The 21352-nt window shown below is 43.2% G+C and overlaps 1 protein-coding gene across 1 annotated transcript in view; it reads right to left on the reverse strand.

Annotated features, from left to right (window-relative positions):
* Positions 1–21352, reverse strand: part of NCKAP5 (NCK associated protein 5) — a 322734-nt gene that overhangs the window by 154859 nt on the left and 146523 nt on the right. The window contains exon 5 of the mRNA XM_088521803.1: positions 10138–10271. Within this exon, the coding sequence (XP_088377929.1) occupies positions 10138–10271 (134 nt within the window). The remainder of the gene's footprint in view (positions 1–10137; positions 10272–21352) is intronic.

A 21352-nucleotide genomic window follows, 5' to 3' on the forward strand; every position in this document is an offset into this window, starting at 1 on the left:
CTTGGCTGTATTTCCCTGCTATTGCTTGTGCCCTTCGTTTTTTGGAGTTTGTTAGGGGACTGCTTGCTCATCCCCGTCTAATACACACATGAGTAACAGGCAACCTTGTTGTGAGATGTAGACAAGACCAGGAACTCGCCAGTTATTCTGTGCAGACAGGAAACATTCTGGGTTTCATGTTGGTATCCCCTGAACCTCCAATCTACATGTCTGTGCTCCTCAGGGCCCCAGCCTTCCGCTGCACTTGAAGTGCCGCTTTCCTTTCGACTTTAATGAGAGCAGAAGGCACACCAGGACCTCAGAAAGGTTCAGCACTTTTCTGGACTAAATTTTTACCTGCCTGCAATTAGATACGGAGCACAGGCGTCCCTGTTTTAATTTGTTGTAAAACTGTCAATGTAAAATTTAAGCTGAGCTGACTAACGCCTTTGAAGATTCCAATCATGTTCATAAAAGAAGTATCACTGTCAAGTTCATTTAGCTCTATGTCAGCTTTTTAATCAGAATATTCCCTCATAATTTAATTTGCTCTGTACCTACAACCATCAATCTGAATATACCCTACCGCTCATTAATGACACACATACAGTCTATAACACAAGTTTTATGGGACAGGAAAATTCTTAACTCCGGCTACCTCTAGTCACCTCTAACAAAACCCACCACCAACAAAAAATCTGATCATAAACTTATATGTTTCTATCTGCCCCATTAGTAAAAAGACACAGTCTATAACCTGAAAACTGCACAGCAGTTAAGTATAGTTTTATAATTATCTGACACAAGGAACCACAAGCATGATACGATTGTGGTGATACGATATTAAAATAGGATAAATCCATATTATCTGGGTAGTGAACTGCAATCGAACCACACAATTAGAAGGTCAGCCTTAACTATCATTACACGTATTGATTTTTAAGACATATGTCTCTATCCACCAAGGGAAATGCTGCCTTTTGAGGAGGGAGCCTTGGAGCATGGGGAGCCCAAGGACTGGCTGGCACGAGGGCAGGTCTGATTGCGAGGGAGGTTTCCAGCCTTGCCTGGCACCGACATTTCCTACCTTCCCCCCTCCTAAGATGGAGGTAAATTAGTAAAAGTTACCATTGCAGAAGACTATGGGGACAAGCAAAGACTTTAAAGCCAGATCGAGTCATTGTGTTGGTGCAGAAAACATCCCTGGGAGACAGGCTGGTAGCTTAAAGCAGATGGATGCTTTGGAAAAGATGCCCTTTAAACTTATCATAAATCACTGGCGACAGCCTCTGAAGTAACATCTATTCTCCACCACCTTTTTCCTCCTCTGCTCCCCTTATCTGTGTTTAATTTCTCTAATCATTTTACTGGACAAAATTTCCCTTTAGACAGATCTCTTTATAGTGCTGGATTCAAACCGTAGCAGACGAGGTGTCTCGCGACAATACGCTCCTCCGCAAGGATTCCAGATCTCTATCTCCACATTGTCTTCTCTCAAATGCCTTCCTCCCATTTCCTTCTTAATAGTCCTTTGTTATAGAGATGCTAGGAAGTGAAGGCAATTTTAAAAGGACAGAGGCACACAGTTAAATCTGAAGCAGGAACTTTATGTTCAGCTTTGACAGAAGGATGGATCTGGCTCTTGCACGCTGAATAATGTAAACAGGGGGAGATTGAATCCATTGCAGAATTCCCTCACATAAAAAAGAAACTCATTCTTATTTACTTGTGTAGAAAAGGTGACAGAAAGAATTACTGATTTTTTTAAAGTACTTAGTTATATGAGAAGCCTTCTTCTCTAGAAACTAAAGCATTTTCAGATTATTTAGAGTCATTCCTACATCAAACAGTCCTTCAGAGCATGGCAATAGTAAAGGCTATTAACAAGCAAACAGTTTGTAGAATCTGGTGGTCTCATAAATGAAGGCATTTTCTCCATTTTAATATGTGTATAAGAACTTTTGAAACAAGCAAAAGTGCTTTCCCGTTTTATGACTGCAATCTAGACAGAAGTTTGTCACCTTTGAAGATACTGTCTATTACTATCTTTTCTGCAAAACATTGTAATAAAATTATTCAAACTCTTTGGATTGGAAGAAATCTCTACTGGGTCAAGAAAGGGAAACCCTCGTATCTCAGGGCATAGCAATATCATTGTTTTTTCATCGAGAAAAAGCTTTCCCAAAAGCAAATCACCTGAAGCTGCCACAAAGGCCGCAGCATCTCACTCTAGCCATGCCCTAAATTCCAAAGTTCTCCATGAGATTCACCACAGAGCACTGCTCAACGTGGCAGCTCTCCCCAAAGCACATGACACTTAATGAAAAAGTCTTCCTGGAAGATTTTCTCATAACCTACTTACTCGAGCAAAGCAACCGAACACAATTTCCCTTGCAGTATGTGCATATGGTTTTATATTGAAATTCAAGTCACTCCCACAACTGTTTATTCTTTCTACGACTATAATTAGCAGTTAATTGAAGCTAAGATTAATCCTACTAGCTACAATCTTTTATTCTTTTAATATTTAGAATTACTATCTATAACATCCTTCAATATATGTTTACACATGACTGTGGCTCTTTTGTCATCTTCAGCTTCATATTCACTCCTCCAAACTCTCCTCCTAGGTCTTATTTCCAGTATCTTAGTAATTTTCACTGTTATTTCATACTTTTTTTCTTAATCATAATTTAAAAAAGCAAGTTGCTTCTAAAACATTCACAGCAAAAATAATAAAAGTCTAGACAGCAGTAGAGATTTTTCAGTAATGACAACTTGTCTTTATGCCTCAACAAGAGCGGGTCCAAGGAGTTTTATGAGACACCCGGAGGGAAGCACAATATCCTGTAGACAACTGAAATCACATCGCAGCGCGCTGTGGTCTGAGCTGGCCTTAGCCCACATGTGGTTTCGTGCCATGGAGCTTGAAATGGCCTGTCCCACTTCCCCACCACCCAGCCTGGAGCGAGTGATGGGGGTATTTTCTGTCTAAGCTACAACAACATATTACAACACTAGCCTGAGCTAAACAGATCAAATTATTATCTTCAACAAGAATCACTTATTTGGCTTTCAATACATCACCCATTTCAAAAGGAATTAATCATTTCTTACCTTTCAGAAAAACGTAGAGAACTCTCTTTCAAATGCTCATATATACTTCCTAAGCTTATCTTGCAGGCTCCTTTCAGAATGGTATTTAGGACACAAATTTGAAGCTTTAAACCCCTACTGAATTATTCTACAGAAATCATGCCAAAAATTCCATCTCAATCTGAGTAGCTATGTTGAGTAGCTGCATGACAACAGATACATTTGATATATCTGTCAGACAGTGACTTAGGACTTTGGGATCCTGCTTGTCTTCTTTATGAAGAACATTGTAGAACCTCATCTAATTCTTTAAGATATTGAATTGGTCTGTGACCTTCTGCATCCAACCTCCTAGTCATCTTTTGGGATAACACTCTTTCTCTTAACTGCCTATGCCTGCAAAGGTCCATGGTGGCTTCACTGCTTCACCTGGTGCCTTTGAGGACAATCAGGAAAAACACAACTCACTTGCATCTACTTAAGTCACTTTAATTCTTTAACCAGCTTGCTTCCACTTTTCTTTCTTGGGGCCTCAAATTGTCCCTGGCAACTTTTATTGTATATGTACCCTGTTGTTTCTCTTTAGGGAAGACAAAGAGAGAACAACTGCTAAGCATTCCTGCTTTCTCATCTACTACATGCCCCTATCTCGTGGTAAAGAGTAGGCCTATGCCTTCTAAAATGATTTTTCACTCTTCCCAAAATCCCCACAACAGTGCCTTATTTTTATGTTTGTATATATCAGGCTTTTTCCAAATAAAAAAAATAACCCAAGCAGTTTGGTCTTTCATATACAGGGTACCAATACATGGGGACATCAAAGCGAATGATGAATAAAAAGTGAAGTGATGGTGATATTCCAATGCAATCATGAGCATTTTTTTTTCCTGACTAATGGCTCAGAATTTAGAATATAATGTTAAAATAAAACATTTTAAAATGTTACTCACTGAAACCACATCTAATCAATATCAAATGACTTGACTTAAGGGAAAAAGTAAACCCAAGGGAAATGGATCGTTTTGTGCTCATCCTATTGAAGTCCTTGGGATTAAGGGATCCATCATGTCTAGCAAAGGGATCTTTTTATTAAAGATGTAAAGGAATGTGGTGGGTTTGAATAGTCCCTTTACTTTATATGGCATCAAGGAACTGCAGAACGGCGTCTGCCACACACATGACTCGCCTGCTCTCACAAGTTCAAAGAAACCAAACTATGAAAAGTGCCACAGGAAAGAAACAGTCAGTGTTTGTACTCTGCCCGTTACAGTGCAAGTTTAAAAATACATCAATAAGAACTGCAGACCGGTGATACGTAACAGAAGTTCTCTTGACAACTACCAGCACTATTTACCTTGAAAACATCTTACCATACACGAAGGCACAGCAGTTAGGTAGGTGGCAACAGCTCACAGTGACAGTACTTGGCTCCTGTATCAGCACTTTTATTTCATAAATATAAGCATATTTTACACAGGAGAATGGGCTATAGCTAGAAATACCAGCAACAATTTATTATGTTGTTGGTATGTATAACAATATATATGTTATCATGCAAAATAAAAAAGGATAGGGCCTTGTTTCCTGACAAGGAACGCAACATGGCAATCCCTGCCCTTAGTCTTGAGCACTATCTATGACTGAGAGATGCCCCCGTGAGCTCCCCTGCTATTCCAAGGAAGTAACACACGGAGGGGGTTATATGCTGGTTTTGGACCACTGTATGGGCACTGGTGACCTTCTGTGGAACTGGGGTTCGAGTTTTGCCACACTGCTTTTAGCTTTGGCACTGTCTTGTGCATGATAAAGGGGAACTGGAGAATTACATTGTAACCTGTGCAAAGGGAAAACCAAAAACAAACAACTCACAAACACCACTATCTCCTACTGCAATTTAGTGCTAGCTAAAGGAGAAGAGGGAGCACAGCACCACTGCGTGCTCTGATAAATCAGCAGGAGGTGCCACCTCCCAGAAACAGGAGCATGATGCATACTGTCAGTGTGTGCACACATAAAAACCCAACCTGGCATGCTCCAAGCAAACAGAAAACTGTGCTTTTGTCTGTGGCAGATACAAAGGAAGCTTTCAGAGCAGCTACGAGCTGCCATGAAAGGCTTCCACATGATTCACTAGCACGTCAGAGCACTGAAATAGGGCAGGCTCCTACGGCAGCTTCGGGTGCCTGAAGAGCCCAGAGGACTTCAAGAACTGCATGCTCCTTTCTGGGCATATTAAATATGGCTTGAAGCAATCTACTGCTCTTTAAAAGGGTTACATAAGTCAATATACGTCACACACACCGGCATGTCAGAACTTCTGTTCTCTGCACGATTTCTGTGCTTTGAGTTTACGCCGGTTCTCCAACCCTCTGCAGTCCCCTTGGCCTCACCGCTTTTGTTCCTGCTCAACTTTCATGCAAAAATACCTCCGTTTCAATCAGTTGCACCCTAACATCAGAACTGGAACGTGAGCTTTTGAAGGAAGCCAAGGGTACATACGGAACAACTACCTTCAAAAATGTGTTATTTAAAAACGGGACTATTCACCTTTCCAACAGATACGAAGCTTTGTCCTCTACTCCTGCAAATCTAATCCATGGTGAAGAGCGACATCGTTGGTGCTCAATCCACCTCCCAAGGCTCAGCAAGCCTGACCAGGGCTGGGAAGCAAGGTTAGGTGAAGGCACTCTGCACAGGTGCTAAAACACCCAACCTCAGCATGGGGCCTGCAAAACCAGACACCAGCTCCACCTCCCATTCGGCAAGCACTCCCAGGACCCTCAGACCCAGGTATCCAACATGTTCCAGCAACTCCTTGCAGCTGGGAACAGAGCTGGAGGACAGCAGGCAAGTGAGATGTGCCTACAGCACAACCACATGTAATAAAATCCAAGCGTGTACAATACAGGGCAGCCTTTGATACCAGCTTTATCACAGCTGCTAAGAAAACAGTCCTCAATTCCACTCATCTGCAGACGAGGCAGAAGACAGCAGAAAGAATCAACAGTTCTTGGCGAAAACCAAGGGGCACCTGCTTAGACCAAGGGAGACACCGTCACTGCATGTCGAACATTCTCAGATACAAGGTGGTCACGTTTCCCTGTGGTGGAAGTGCCACCCTATGGTCAACCGTGACGAGAGGCAATGCTAAAATGAGGAAAAATACAGGGGGGAAATACAGCTATCCAACCTGCAGGACCCTGAGGCATCAAATGAGAAGCACTTGCTGTTTTTCTGGTAACTCGCATTCTGGAAAGCCCAAGACTGTTTTCCAGGCGCAGACACAAATACTTATAAAAAGTCATCTTAACTGGAGGATTTTTGATATTTACACAAAGCGGATTTTAAAGACTTGATACTAGCACCTTCAATTACTGCTTACAGACATGCCTTACAATACTGTGTTTTATTGAGTTTGTTTCAATTCAACCAAAAACAATAATCAAAATAACTTAAGCCAAAGCTATTTCCATTACTGCTTTAACATCTAATACCAGTTTGGAGTCATGTGTGTTGTATTTACTCAACAAGCAACAATTTGTATTGCTTACTGATGTGCAGAAATGTAATCAATTTATGGTGTGTATATTAGTGTGCTTTTCAGAGTGATAGTATAAATCACACCCACTGCTTCAGGGGTGTTGTTGCATTTCTGTACATATTGCTGTAGGAAGATGCTGAATTTCCTAGAGGAAATGCAGCTGAAACCAAGAACAAGGAGACACACGAAATACAGAGGTTGCCCATTCTTCTCTAATGCCCCCAAAGAAGTCGTCCAATGGACAAAAAGACAAATAATTAATAAAAATGAAACAAAATAAAATGCAACATGGGTTAGCCCATGTTTTTTTTTTTTTCTCCATAACCAGCCAGAGATATCAGCGCATACTGATCTAAATGGTGACCTTCAAAACAAGGAAGATGAACTGCATGGCACTGTCTTCGAAGAAATGAGGCTGAAATGTAGAGGGTTAGTCCTAGAGGGTTAGTCTTTATGCACTGCACATTCTCATGCCAAAGAGCCTTGCAGAGCAGCTGCGGAAAAGCAACAGATCTCAGCGGTTTTGAGAGGCAACATAAAGGATTTCACCCCAAGGTGAGATTACACTGAGGCAATGCAAGCCTAACTGCATCTGACTACAGAGCAAAACCCCAGCTTCAGCACTAAGTCGTCTCCCTGAAGGACCCTCCACACCTTAAACACAATTACCCCAATAAAGATAAAAAACAAACTTTCATCTACATGCATTCATCACGATGCAGTTCAGGAAAAGGTTTGCGTTTAAAAGTTCCTTCTCCTTCTGCAGTAACCGTCACGTATTTATCAAACCAGCCACTGTGTCATTTTAAGGCTCTGACAGATTTATACAGATGTTAAGACAGAGGACTTCGATTTACTCCAGAGGCTTAGCCGGAATATTGCTTACTTGCTGAGAACAGAAACGTCAATAAAAAGTAAACATCAGAAAAAGAGAGCTTGCCTTCTGAAGTCCTCAAACTCCAGCTACGCACTTACATAATAAAGTTTTCACACAACTTCAGATAGGAACAGGTATCTTTCTCCCCCATTATAAAAGGTCAATTTAGAGCTTTCCACATACTATTACGTTTCGTTTTTTTCAAAGATGTTTAGAAAATTAGTCTGAGATGGAAAAAAAAAACATGCTCCAAATTACTGCTTACCCTGCTCTGCTGCATGCAAGTGCAGGAATAACTGCGCATAAATCTACTCTGTTTAGGAATTACACAAATTTAAAAGATTATGTCCATACTTTAGTCTTCTACCTATTTCGTACTTCTGAAAGGCAGAGAATTTGGGTGCAGATAATTATTTCCTAGGCATCCTCTTCCACAGCCCTTTCCATTTTAACATCTCCTATCAGCACCTCTCCTGTCCCATTTAATCATACGGCAAATTGGAAAAAAATGAAAGGCTCCAGCCCTTCAGGACCATGATCCCTCCACAGCACCGTTGCCAGTTTCATTATCTGCTATTTCACACAGTGAGAAAAACACACTTGTTTAGGGAAAAAAAGTCTGGTTTTGTACAATAATGTTGTAATATTCTACTAGGCATAAGAAGAATCTCTACTATCCATCATGACAGAGCTAACCCTTCGTTTGCTTTTACACCGCCTAAGAGCCGCGTTCTCCTCCTTGCATCTGGTCCAAGCGCTAACGAAGCCAATGGGAGTTTGTGCCACTGGCAACAACAGGGCCCAGTTCAGGTGCCATTAGTGAAAAGTGCTGTTTAAGTTGGTCTTTTCTCATTGTAGCTAATACGTACACAGTCATGAGAAGCACATAATACTGATTTAGGTTGTTTCACCTTTATGGAAATCACAGGCACAAAAATAAGAAGACAACAAGCTTTAAACCAAACAACTTGCATCTCTCTGCTTCTTGCTAGAATTATTTGAGAGAGACCTAGGTTGTAAATAATAATGGAGGAAAAAATGGATTAATTTGCAGACAGTGGACTTCAGGGATGCTACCTCCATAACATTGCCACTCTTTTTGGAAATACTGGAATCAGACTGCCACAATTTTACAGGAAAAACAAAAGGTTATGCTGTAAAGTTCTGCACGTGCAGCCCTTAAATTTACCAAGTTACTAGATACATTACTGCAGACACTGTTTATTTTCCCCTCACACTCTTTCTTTGTTAAACCAGGGCCACATCAACTTAAACAGCACAAAGGCTTCTAGTTATTGCAACAAGAACTACTTTTCTAAAACAAGGACCTTAAGACCTTCTTCCATAAATAAAGACGAATATGCAAGAGAGCAAAATAACTAAGAATACTCAGAGTGGTTTTAAGTGTGTGTGTGTGTGTGTGTGTGTGTGTGTGCATGCCTGTGTGTACCATTCTGGGAGCCTCATCAGAATAATTAAAATTTTAATTCAAAGATGATAAAACAAGAAGAAAAAATTTAAAAGGAAGAAAATCTTGAGCTTTAGCATTTTTAGAGGAAGGAATTTCAGTCATTTATAAAAGCTTTTTTTAAAAAAAAATCTTTAAATTAAAAAATCTGGAAATTTCCCCCCCCTCAAAAAAAAATCAGATCAAATTTTGTTATTACTGTTAAATGCTTCTTCACTGTTGCCTAGAAACCCAGTCATGCATGGGAGGAGCATCATGGCAGACACTGAACAAAAAGAAAAACCAAAACAGAAAACCCTAATCCCCCCTCACATACACACACAAGCAATCAAATTAAAATACCTGCCCCATAGCCTGTTTTCATCATTTTAAACTGAACCTGAGCTTTTCAAACATTTTGAAGGGGCAAAAGGAATGAATTAATACCTAATGTTGATGGAAAATATACAACATAAAATTCCATCATCTTTTTTGATTCTGTCCTGATTGTTTTATTTTCTGATCACATGATAAAGCAATAAAAAAAGATTGTATTTGATGATATTATTGTGTATCATAAAAACAATAAAGAATTCCAATCTCTATTGTGGTTATTTGAATAGTTTGTCTTAAATCCCCAAGTCTAAGGCGGCTTTCTGGTAAGCGGAGCAATGTTCCAGCACAAAACTCTGTTCAGGTCAATGCAGAAAGAGATCCCGAACACGTCCAAGCCAGGTGGTGACCTAGCAGGTAAAAGGCAATGTATTTTTTTTCAATTATTTAGACTGATCAAACCCATTCTTAACAGTTAATGGGACATTACTTTCAATTGTAAAGACAACAGCTTTTCTTCCAGCAGTTCAAATAATTAAAAACAAGCAAACAAATTCCTCAATGGCATGCAGTAGTTGAGAAGCATGAAGTCCTGTACTTCCTGTGGAAAAATACTGGGAATTCTAATACAAGAATCTCTAGAAATGAAATGTTCACATCTTTATGTAGAATAATGGTATAAGCCCCTTCTGTTTTACAGGATGATACCAGCCACTTGGCCAAACGCTTATTGTGTTTGTGGAATTTCAGAGGTGCCGCTTTTGGCCTTAGATTCCATCCAAGTCACCAAGGAGTTTCATTAATCTTCTTGTATCACAGCCTGTTCTTGCCCTATGCTGAACACAGTCTACTCATACAACATACCTGGAAAACTGTTCTTGCAGTCCCCGCATCTGAGCTCTGCTTCGCTCCGACTCCAGCGTCACCTCCCGCAGTCTCTTCTCGCTCTCAAGTCTCAAATGTCTTTCTTCCTCCAACTCATGTATCAGCTTCTCACGCTGAAAGAGCATAAAGGTTATTCATTAACTGCACATGTAAAACATCTTTTTATGATAAATTTGATATTAAGTTTGGGAAAGATCAATAAGCAACCAAAATTATTACACCAACTATACAATCCCAACAGTTTTATATGGCAATAGATCAATTGGCTAGAGATGGAAGGTCTTCCAGTTTTGTCACCTGATAGTGGAGAGTTATTCTCTACAATAAACATAGTGTTCACTCCAAACCAAAGAACCTCAACATTTCCTATAGTTTAATAATTCAACATAAGATAACATAACACAGTGAAAAAACATAACACAGTGAAAAAATCCTGCTTTTCTCTCTCTCATTTTTCCTCTACTGCTACTGCAAAAAAAAAAAAAAAAGAAAGAAAGAAATAAAGAACCCATCATATTTTGATCTGCTGGAGTCTCAACCTGCAGGATGGCAGATTGCTATAAAATATCCCCATTACTTTGAGTGACTCTTATTTGGCTCAGACCTACCGAAAAACAGCAAAACAGCAATTAGAAATAACCACTCCTCTCCTTCATAAGACCTTTTTCCCTCATCTCTACTCAAAATAACTTCTAGAAGTCATACTTGAGATGTAAGCAACTTTAACATTTCTTGGTAATACCCTAGCAGCCTGAAACGGGCCAATTTCTGTTATCCAGAGGACAACTCATCACTCATCGCTGCCTGGCTCAGCCTCGGGAGCAGACAGGGCCCTGACTCCGCAGCCCCCGGATCCCTGGGTTTGGCTGGGAGCAGCATTCCCATCAAGAGGGCAGCGCCTGTCTGCTGAAATGCTACGTGAAACAATAAGCTTTATAAAAACGGGGTACCCAGGCAAGGAAATGCAAGAGAAATTAAAATGTCAGTAATTTTCCTATCAGGTCTCAAGGGCTATGGCTGTTGTTAATTCTTGAAACCCTGGGCCGCAGCACCCACCACGACATACTGTGCAACCTAGATAAATCAACCATGGCAGGAGCTGATCTTTAGTGGTTCTTTTATGTTAGTTCCGGACACTAAAATGTCATATAAAAGCAAAACTAATGACAGCAAAACCCTATTTTAAAGTAGCCATGTGTGATTTAGGAGGAGTAAGAGAAAGAACTGAAAATTTATGAATCGTGCTACTGGAATAAAATAATATGGCCTTTTCCATGCGACTCCCACGCAGAAATTAAATGATTTTTTTCCTTGTGCATTTAAACGAGGTAACAAACAAATAATAAACATAGACAATTAACATTACGCTTCCCTAGTGATGGGGGTTCCAGTGACTGTTGACATTGTAGAATTACTCCAGGTACAGCATCCAGATACCCTGAACAATCTCAATGCACATGTGATTTGTAGGCTGTCGGATGTAGTTTCGTTGCAGACTTAAATTTTTATGGCGTATCTGCAAAAATGCATCTAGAAATTCTACATACCATTTCATTAGAAAATAGCAAAGGTTTCTTTGCGTTAAGCCATTAAATGGGGGAGATAAGACTATTTGTACAAGTCTCACGGCTATAAATCTTACTGGATAATAATTTATAATAGCAGTAACCACGGGACCAAAAATATGAACATTACCAAGCACAAAAGGGACCTTAAAGACAGTGATAAATAAGCAGATGTCACAGAGGGAGGTGGCAAAGGAGTAAATGAAATATCTATTCGCTTGTGGGAAGACACAGTGACTACGCAGAGAGAGGAGGGCTTCTGTTTGGCTAGCCAAAATATCGGGAAAAGGGAAAATTTCAAAACAAGACACAAGTTATTTGGAAATAAATCCACTGCTCTAGTTAAATTATTTAAGTTATGTCCTTAATGCTGAACAAACACGGCGCTGCGAGGTCCCGCTTGCTTCGGCTCCAGGGCCCGAGCACGAGGAGACCCCGCGCGACTCGGCCCAGCGGCACAGGAGGGACTTTCACAGCCCTCGGCATCTCTCCAGCTTCACGCCCATCAAAGCCACCTTTAAAATTACACTTTTCAGTGGCCCTTGTCGCCCACTGTCCCTGGCATCTTTTCTTGTAGGTCATCTTTTCTTACAAGGGCTTTCAGAGGGCAACAAGGAAAATGCCACGAAAAGAAACGTGCAGCGATGACCTGGCGTTTAAGGCACAAACTGCAGAAGCCATTTCTGGGCTTCATCGATCTCCTGCAGGTGGATCACGAGCCTTGATGTTGCTGGTCACTCCTCACGCTTACGTGGGGAAGCCTGCACTGCTGCTCTACACGCACCGATCCATGCTCAGCGACCAGGAGAGGACCCAGGAGTCACCTTAAAACAACCAAGCAAAAACCACAACCAATTCTCCTTAGGAGAGCAGCAAGATTTGGGAAATTAAGTGACATGAAGATAAAGACGATTAAGAGAAGTTAAGAAATCGAAGCATCCCGCTGCAGGAGGCAGCCCCCAGGTACCAGCCGAGGCTCCTTGCAGGGAATGGGATGGCCAGCAAGGCCCGAGGCTGCAGGAACCCAAACAGAAGCATCAACCCATGGCCCTCAAATCCTGCCTCTTCCCAGCGACCAGGAATTCCCTGCAGGTTGAGGGCACTACTGGCAGCCTGGATGCCACCCTTGCAGAAAGCAGAGCTATCTGCAGCCACATCGCAGATTAACTAGTCTGGGAGGGGGAAGGAGAGCAAAAGGACACCCACCCTTGAGCAGTTTTCAGTCTCCAGGACACAAAACACTCGTGCACACAACGCACAAAGCAGCTCGCAGCAGCAGCGATCTCATCTACACAAGCAGGACCCATTTTTATTCAAACAAAAAAGTCAAAATGAAGTCTCAAGAGAGAGAGGGGAGCCCAACCAAGAGCATGACCCAGATATTTCTTCTTTTTTAACCTCTATTGCTTAAATGTAACTAAGATTCCTGCTATTGCTTAAATGTAAGTAAGATTCTTCTTTTCCCTGGAATTTGTTTGTCCCAGTAGGTTCAACAGGTTTACTCTGGAATTATTCATTACACTAATATGGGAGAACCATTTTGTTAGCAAAAGTCTACATAAGAATATTTTTCACAGGTTAAACATTGCTTGAAATCAGTCTATTAACCTTCACATTAATTTTTTAACAACTATTTGTAAGCATTTGCCAAAGTGGGCCATGATTTCTCTGTAATTAATATTGATTGCCAACAGATACTTTGTATTGGGTTTAAACGAGGAGAAGAAAATAACACAGGATACATTTTTCTAGGATTAATTATGATATATTAACTGAACCAGAAATTGGCGTTTTGGGTCCTCCTCTCCCAACTGGTTTCTTTAACTAACAGGGTCTCCCTTTTTCCAGCGCAAGGAAGATTTCATTCCCGGGAGAGGCGATTTCTCCCAGTGCCTCCTGTTTCTCCCTGTGCTCCTAAACTGCCCCGGGTTCTGTGTTTTCATTCAAATTAAAACGGGTCAAACTTCAGAGCGTCCTTTGCCTGCTCCTCATCGACCGCTGTTCAACTAAATGTTTCTCATTCCGCAATCAATACTTCCCAGCAAAAATAAACCCGGGCGCTGACAAACAGCTTTGCGGCACGTCGCGGCTTTCCTGGTAGTGGGCTTTGACAGCATGAAAAACCACAAAGGGGAAAAAAACCCCGTGCATTTCTTACTGTGCTTATTACAGTTTTTACAGGCTGCTTACAGTGGAATCATTTTGCTGTAACAAGACTTGATTAAATTAGCCAGCTGCTGAAGCCAGAGCTTGCTCAGGGCGCCCTCGTCCCTGCCGCCCGCTGCACGGGGAGCCCCGACCGCCCAATACGCCCCAACGCTCGCCCGGGTTGGCAGGGAGGCAGGTACGGGTGTTTCTAGAGCACTGGGAAACACTGGGAGAGAAACAGCAATAACTTAAGTCCTCGGAACGTTCATGGAGGGAGAGGCAGCATCGTGTTTAATGCTATTTCTCTTTTTACGTTCAAACTGCACAGTAGTTTTGCAATTTGTACTACAGGAAGAAGTTCCTTAATTTTATTAATCCTCTGATTTTTTCCTACCCCAATATTTCATGATATAATCCCATTTCATGAATTTACTCCCCCAAAAGCCCTACAACATCCCAGAACAAGCAGCATACCAAGAAGCCTCTTGATTTTAGGCTGACTTTGAGCCCTTTCATTGCAAAAAGGAGGAGGGAAGGCCACTCAGAGCAGCTTTCGGCCCCCAAAACGGCAGGCAGCCACAATAAACTGGGAGAACCCAATTGCTGGGACTCAATAATTTCTCTTAGAGTTTTAGAGAACGGCTATGAGAATAGTTAATTTGAATAATTTGAAACAAGTAATTTGTTTTCCCCTACTACATTTGAATATGCTAATGCATGTCTTTCATCATATCAGGCTATATTCCATGATTTCCAGATGTAAACTTCCAGCTTTGCTTAGCTCCGTGATGAATAGAGAGCGAGCAAACATTTATTACCACTATTGATATTTTAGTGACAATAAGACAGGAGTTTACACACTTCATATTCATTGCCGATAACACTGCTCCAGACTGATTCAAGTAAATTAAAAACATTTTCCTGGTAGAGTCACTACTTCTGAATAAAATATGACACAGGCTTTCATTATGCAGCAAGTCAAAATTGCCACCATGTGGCAGGCCAACAACTTAATTTCGCTGTATTTATACTGCAGTGATAGGGTTTTAATTGCCTCTCTTTGGCGGAGTAACTGCAGGGCTGCAGCCCCTTCATCACCATGAGCGCCCCATTAATCCGCATTAGGCTGTTGTGTGCGACTGTAGGTACAGCTGGAGACGGGGTAGCATCGGTTTTACCAAGGAAACTTCCAATAATTTATAAAGGTTGTTGAGATGGTGCTAGATGGCCTGGCCATCTCCCTCTGCCCTCTGCTACATGAAATATGCAGCACTGTAGAAAACACTAGAGGCATCGATAACATAAAATAAATAATAAATTATTAAACAGCCACCAAGCCTATGCATCGTCTTCCGGAGAATGGTGTAAATCCAAAATCCAAATTCTTCCCTGGGAAGCAGCCTGGACACGTGTGAGCGATACACAGAGCCGACCCGTGCTGGGACGGCCTCTGCTCCTAGGGATCACCTGTGAGGATGAACGGCAGCATCTCCAGCAGCCGTCGCTCCTGGAAAGGGCCGGGAAGCCCGGAGAGGTCCAGGAAGTCCAGGGAGGTCCAGGAAGTCCAGGGAGGTCACCTCCTTCTCAGGCTCTCAGCAGTGAGTGAAGGGAGGCATTAATATTTTGGTAATCCCATCTCACTAAAAAACAATTGCTCTTCATTCAAATTCCCAACTCGCAGTCCGATTTCAAAGGCTCCATTGATCTTTAGTTCTCTGCATAATTAATTTTTCCATTTTAAACATATTATTTCCTGATAGTGGGAAGAGAGGAGGGAGAAAACTCCTCAGTGTATGGGAAAGTCCCACGCAGTCAGATCATGGATTTTTTTTTATTATTATTAATCTTAAAATGATAAAGCTTTTCAAAAATGAATTTGCAAATGTAATTGAGCTTTTAATAGCTTCTACAGACAGTAATTAAAGAAATCTCATTTCCCTAAATTAAACATAATGAAATGTTTTTCAAGATCAAATAAAAACTTGGAAACAATATTAAGACAGATCATTTGTATGAGTATCTGGTATTCAGAACTGTGCAGAATAAACCTCTGTCAAAATCAAAATGAGAAACAGTGGAAATACTAAGTAATGCAATGTAGAAATGTTTCTTCCCTGAAACCCATTATGTTTTAATGGCTGATTACAATTCCAAGTCTCTTGCTACAGAGAGGTTTTTTTTTTTTTGGTAAAGGTGACTTGTGTTGCATTAAGATGTCTAAGCAAACATAAAGGTGTTTGTTATTTTTACACTATGTTATAAAGCGCTTCCCTATTAGGAAATAAGCTCTCTAACCAATGTATCTTGTTTACAGTAGGGCTTTATTAATCCACTTGCAAACAACCAAACAAAAAAACCCTATGCATGCCAGTTCGTACTTCCTATTGGTCTGATCCCAGAAAAGCTTCCAATAAAATAACCTTTCAATAAGAAAGCCCCGTCAGGAGCAGCAGCAGTGATTAAGCAGCAGCGCAGGTAGCGCACGCAGCAGCAGCCAAAGGCCTCGCAGCTTCTGCTCCCGCTGTCCTGGCGACCGAGCGCGAGGCCCGTGTCACTCGCGACTGCATTTGCTTCCCTTTAAATAAATCAGCCGTGGGACTGAATCCCCAGCACGTGGCGAGGAGCAGAGAGAGCCAGGCTGCAAGTCGGGTGGTGCAGAGAAAGGCATGGCTGAAGCAATGGCTTATCCCGTGGGATAGTGTCTACACTTAGTTCTTTCTCGCTTTTCAACCTCATATTTAATGAGAAATTCTACCTTGGATCCGAGCGACGTTCTCAAGAACTTTTCTTTCTAAAGAAAGGTGGTAAATCTGCAGCAAGCCAACCATTCTGGGCAAACAAAAATGAAATACAAGTGAGAAAAAGCACGCAAGTCAAAAATAAATAACACGTGCATAGAAAATGGCACCTAGACAACACAGCATCCCACAGAGGAAACCTGCTGCAGGTAAACCTTTCCCATCTTGGTGGTAAAAGCAAAATATCAGGACACCTTTCACGATGTTCTCTCCCTAAATGTCTGCGCCGCGTCTAACCCGACACGGAGACAGACCTGCTTCAGCTCCTCCTCACCTGCGAGCGGCCCGGCGACGTGCGCGCCGTTCTGGCAGGGACCTCACGGTCCTGGCACCTGCAGCAACACTTTCAGCAAAACCGTCTGGAAAAACTGCTGAAAAGCTTGTAAATAAAGAAAGTGGAAAAGTGTTTTGGCAAGAAAGCCATTAAGGCAGCGGAGCAGGGTATCCAAACTGTTATGTTTTTTACTGCTGTCTTTCCCCAACAAGAGGCAAAACCCACTGTCCCCGAGAAGACCAACAACATCTCAAGATTTTATTTTTTTAATCTGGCATGGATTTTATAAGTAAGTTTTGTAAGTCCCTGTGGTTACAGACCACTCCTGATACTATTAATACAGGTACCCAAGCTTAGTGCTCAGAACCAAACGGTGCCCGTGACTGACATGCACTATTATTTAAAATACAGTGTATGATTACCAATCCAGTGCTGCTTTTATTCATGCTGCTGGAATATAACAAACCCGAAAGACTTAGCAGCCTGAAAGTAAAATGTTATGAGAGGGCAAGGGGAAAGAGGAGGGAAGGGAGTTCTCAAGCTCTGGGCAGAAGGCCGGTCCCAGAGCTCTTATTTGCTTTTGGCACTTAAGAAACACTTTCAGGGAGGCTGTAAGAGAGTGCCCAGATCTTGGCTTTTAAATCCCACAAACGATGGCAGCCAGCGGTCAGTTCGGGAGCAGAAGGTTTATTCATGTCCGCTACAACCAGGTAAGAAACGTTTTGGTAAGGCACTACATAAACCTTGCAGCAGAAGAGCATTTTAGCACCGCAGGGCGGCCTGCACAGAAGGGAGAAAAGAGCCCTGATTTTGCAGTCACGGTGGCCCTTGGTTCCTAGCACTGTGCTGCCTGTCCCCTCGCTGCACCGCGGCGGCAGTCCAGACTGCAAAAGGTTAGACGACAAGGAAGGGCTGAAGAGACAACAGGAGATGACATTTCAGTGGAGCTCGGCTATTTATACGCAGTATCGATTTTAACCTATGAAAATAGCCGAGCTGTGGCCCGACCCATGGAGATTCACACGAAGCACCACAGCACTGGCAATATTTACTGCTGTGCTTTCCAAAGCCTGCAACGAAGGGCCATGTGCAAGCCTGGCTCTGCCTTCCAAAGCCTGGGGGACAAGAAAGGCGCAGACACACGTCCCTGTCCATGTGGAGAGGAAGTCTCCACTTTCCCCGCGGTACCAGCAGAAGAGGTCCCTGCCCCGGCCTGTCGCTCCTGGGAATTGCTGCTGCTCCGGCTGGGCTCCGAGCCAGCCCGTTGGACAGGGCCTGTTGCTGGACACGCTCCGAGCTCACCTGCTGGCTGTGCAACGAGGCAGAGGATGGAGCACCGAGCACCAGCATCAGCCCTACCACGACATGAGACACCGGCCAGGACACCGCGACATCTTCATCGCCATCACTTATCTCAAGTGACGGTGCGGCTACGCCCAAGGGGATTTATTTTTTCCCCTTTAACTGGCCAACATGTTCTTTAGATGATATAAATGTTTTCTTTTCTAAACGACGGAGTGCTCATAGAGTAAATGGCCATGCAGTTGAAACCAGCATTTCCCTCTTGGACCTGTGAGTGAGATAGGAGCTAGGCTGTAGGATACGCACAGGGTAAGCATAAGAGAAGCACCTCTTAAGAGCTGCATTGGGCTTAAAAGGAGAGGTCCCTCCCTGGAACTTTGTTTCATGGCTCTGGGGAAAGTTAGAGTTTGCTCCCGAGCCAGGAGAGCACATGTTTGTGGGAAAGGTTGGCCTGCTTCACCTTCTGGTCTTTCCATGGATGCCATTCCCCACCAACTGCCAGGATTATCAGGAGTTAAGCGAAATAGACGTAAGGCTGAACAGCAGCTGGGAGAGCGGGACATGAGCGATGCCAAACACGAGAAGCAGCTCGGAGTGGTCGGTGGTGCCACCGGAGCCCCTCGGCTCTGGGAAGCTCTGGAATTTCAGCTTTCCCACACACGCTCCGCTTTGCCTTTCTGCTCTAACCTGCTCTGCACCGCCAGCATCGCCGCGTCACTGCCAGGCACCTTCCCACAGAGCTTTCCTTTTGCTCGGCTCTGCACAACATTGCTCATGCACACGTCAGATCTCATTACAATTCCTTCTGTGTTCACTTGCAGAGTCCATTTATGGTCAAAAAGTAACTGTAAAAGAAAAAATACCCTATTTACTTGCTTGTTCCTTGCACGTATTCCAGAGACCTAGTGCTGAGGTTCCTGGCAAATGTACCCCTCAGGTTCCTTCACTCCTTGCATTGCAGGGGCAGCTATAGGCAACGGGGACGTGCGGCAGGTCACTGGCGAGCTGGCACATCTCCAATGGCATTTTTGAAGAGAGCTGCCACCAAAAAGTCTTTATTGGACTTTTCAGTACCAGGTACACTTGAAAGGCTTTGCCAGTTGTCAGGGACCAACCTCAGCTACCAGGCAGCTAGCGCCCAGCCCCAAGTTGCCCAGTTTTCTTTTCCAAGTTCATCTCTTTACATAAAATGCAAGTGTTTTATTGTATCAACCCTTATTTCTAATCTATTATTCTTATCTATTAAATGCATGTAATCATGCAGACTTGCCTGACATGAGATGGCTACAAAAAAAATCATTTTTTTCCAAGTTAAGAGCAAGTGATGACAACTACAAGAGTTACTTTCATTTTCTTAGAGGAAAAAAAGGAGCTGTCTTCCCCTACAGAAGGTCTCAACTACTTAAATCAAAGAGTGTGCAAATCCCCTCGTTTCTGCCTCTTTCGCTTTTAACACGGAGTGAAGAAAGCCCGTGGAAGTGGCTGCAGCTACCAGGCTGGCGAGCAGCTCTGCTTCGGGGTGAGAAACCACATAATCCTGTGATTAACATGATCAATGACAACAGGAGCCGGGGACATCCCTCCCTACGGAGGGAGCGCCGGCCCGGGGACCTCGCGCCTTCCCTGGGTGCTCCGGGTCGGTCGGTAGCTCCATGAAAAGGGCCCAGCCAAGGAAAAGCTCCCTTCCTGCCTCATCCAGCTTTGCTCCAACCTGCTTCTCATTATGAAGCCTCTGTTCTCTGCAGCGCAGGGCAGCGTCCTGTAACAGCTGCCCTCCAGGAGCGGCTTATTGGGATTGGGAATTCCAGGGAATTGCTACTTGCTTGCCCGGCAGCACACAGAGAAAAAGTTTCTTACATGGGGAGCTCTGCTAGCCGCTGCTTCAGGGCACCTGCTAACGGACACTACCCGAAGCAGGATGTTCCCAAGAGATAACAGCAGTTTTCCCGGTGCCCTCCGGAAGGCTCTCGGCAGGAGCAGTGTCACCAAGGGGCCCATGGCCATCGGAAGGTGGAAGGAGGTGGCTACGAGGTGCCCATCGTAGGGACGGCGCATCCCGAGCCAGGCTCCCCCTCAGCACGCAGCCTGAGGAGACGGCTCTGCTTATTTATTATTATTGCTTATTTACGATTATTTATTTTTGGAGCACTGTCAGGCTCTGAATCACTCCAGGCACTATTTACAAACCTAGTAAGACCCTGCCTCTTCCCCAAAGATTTACAATCCGGAGAGAGAATCATGCAAAAGCAGAAGGGCCCAAACAAAGCCTCTTTTAAACACAAGCAATTTGGGCACTGAAATTAAATAGGCTTCAAGATCAGACAGAAACTAGGTGGCAAAGACAGAATCCAGAATGAAGCGTCAAACAACAAAAACGAACCACAACTTGACTGCACTCGCTACATTTCTTAGGAAAAAGCAGCCCAGAAGACCGAAGCTGTTTTGCAGAGGCTCAGCAGCACCAACGTCCCACGTGTGCCAGGTTTCCCCCAAGGCCGCGGCCAGCAGGAGCCTCTTTTTTGCACTGCTGTTGCACAACATGCATTCCTGCACTCAGGCTCCATGGGCATAACCCCAAACCCTCCTAATTTCCCCAAACAAGCACATTTCAGGTGTTTGGCAAGTGCGGGGCTTGTAGACACCAAATCTGAAGGCTGTGGCCCTTAACAAAGATAACCAATAGGGATTTTAACCACTTTGCTATGGGAAGTCACACAGCAGAGGATCACATCAGAGGATGACTTATCATTACATTGGGGAGAACAAGTAAAGACATTTCACAGCCAAGTGAAGCTCCTCTATCAGGCCTCGTACTCCTGTTTTCAGTAGTTTCCAGAATAACTTCAGAATGCCCCATGCCAAGCAGTATGGGAGTAACAGTCCAACCATCACAGTCATTCCCACAGTCTAGACAGCCTCCCCTCGCAGGACATGGAAGTCTGGCCACCAATTCCGGACTTGGGAAACTGTGTCATGAGATCTTCGTTATGAAAGATCCCGGAGAATACCAGGTGCTGCCTTATCACAACGCACTGTGCACGGAGCCAAAATAAATAGAAAGTATGTAAAAGCAAGCTGCTGACAAAGCAAAAATCAAATTAAAGGTT

The sequence above is a fragment of the Tinamus guttatus genome, unplaced genomic scaffold (genome assembly GCF_059628265.1).
Source record: "Tinamus guttatus ecotype Peru unplaced genomic scaffold, ASM5962826v1 Tinamus_guttatus_pri_ptg000133l, whole genome shotgun sequence".
NCBI classification, from domain to species: Eukaryota; Metazoa; Chordata; class Aves; order Tinamiformes; family Tinamidae; genus Tinamus; species Tinamus guttatus.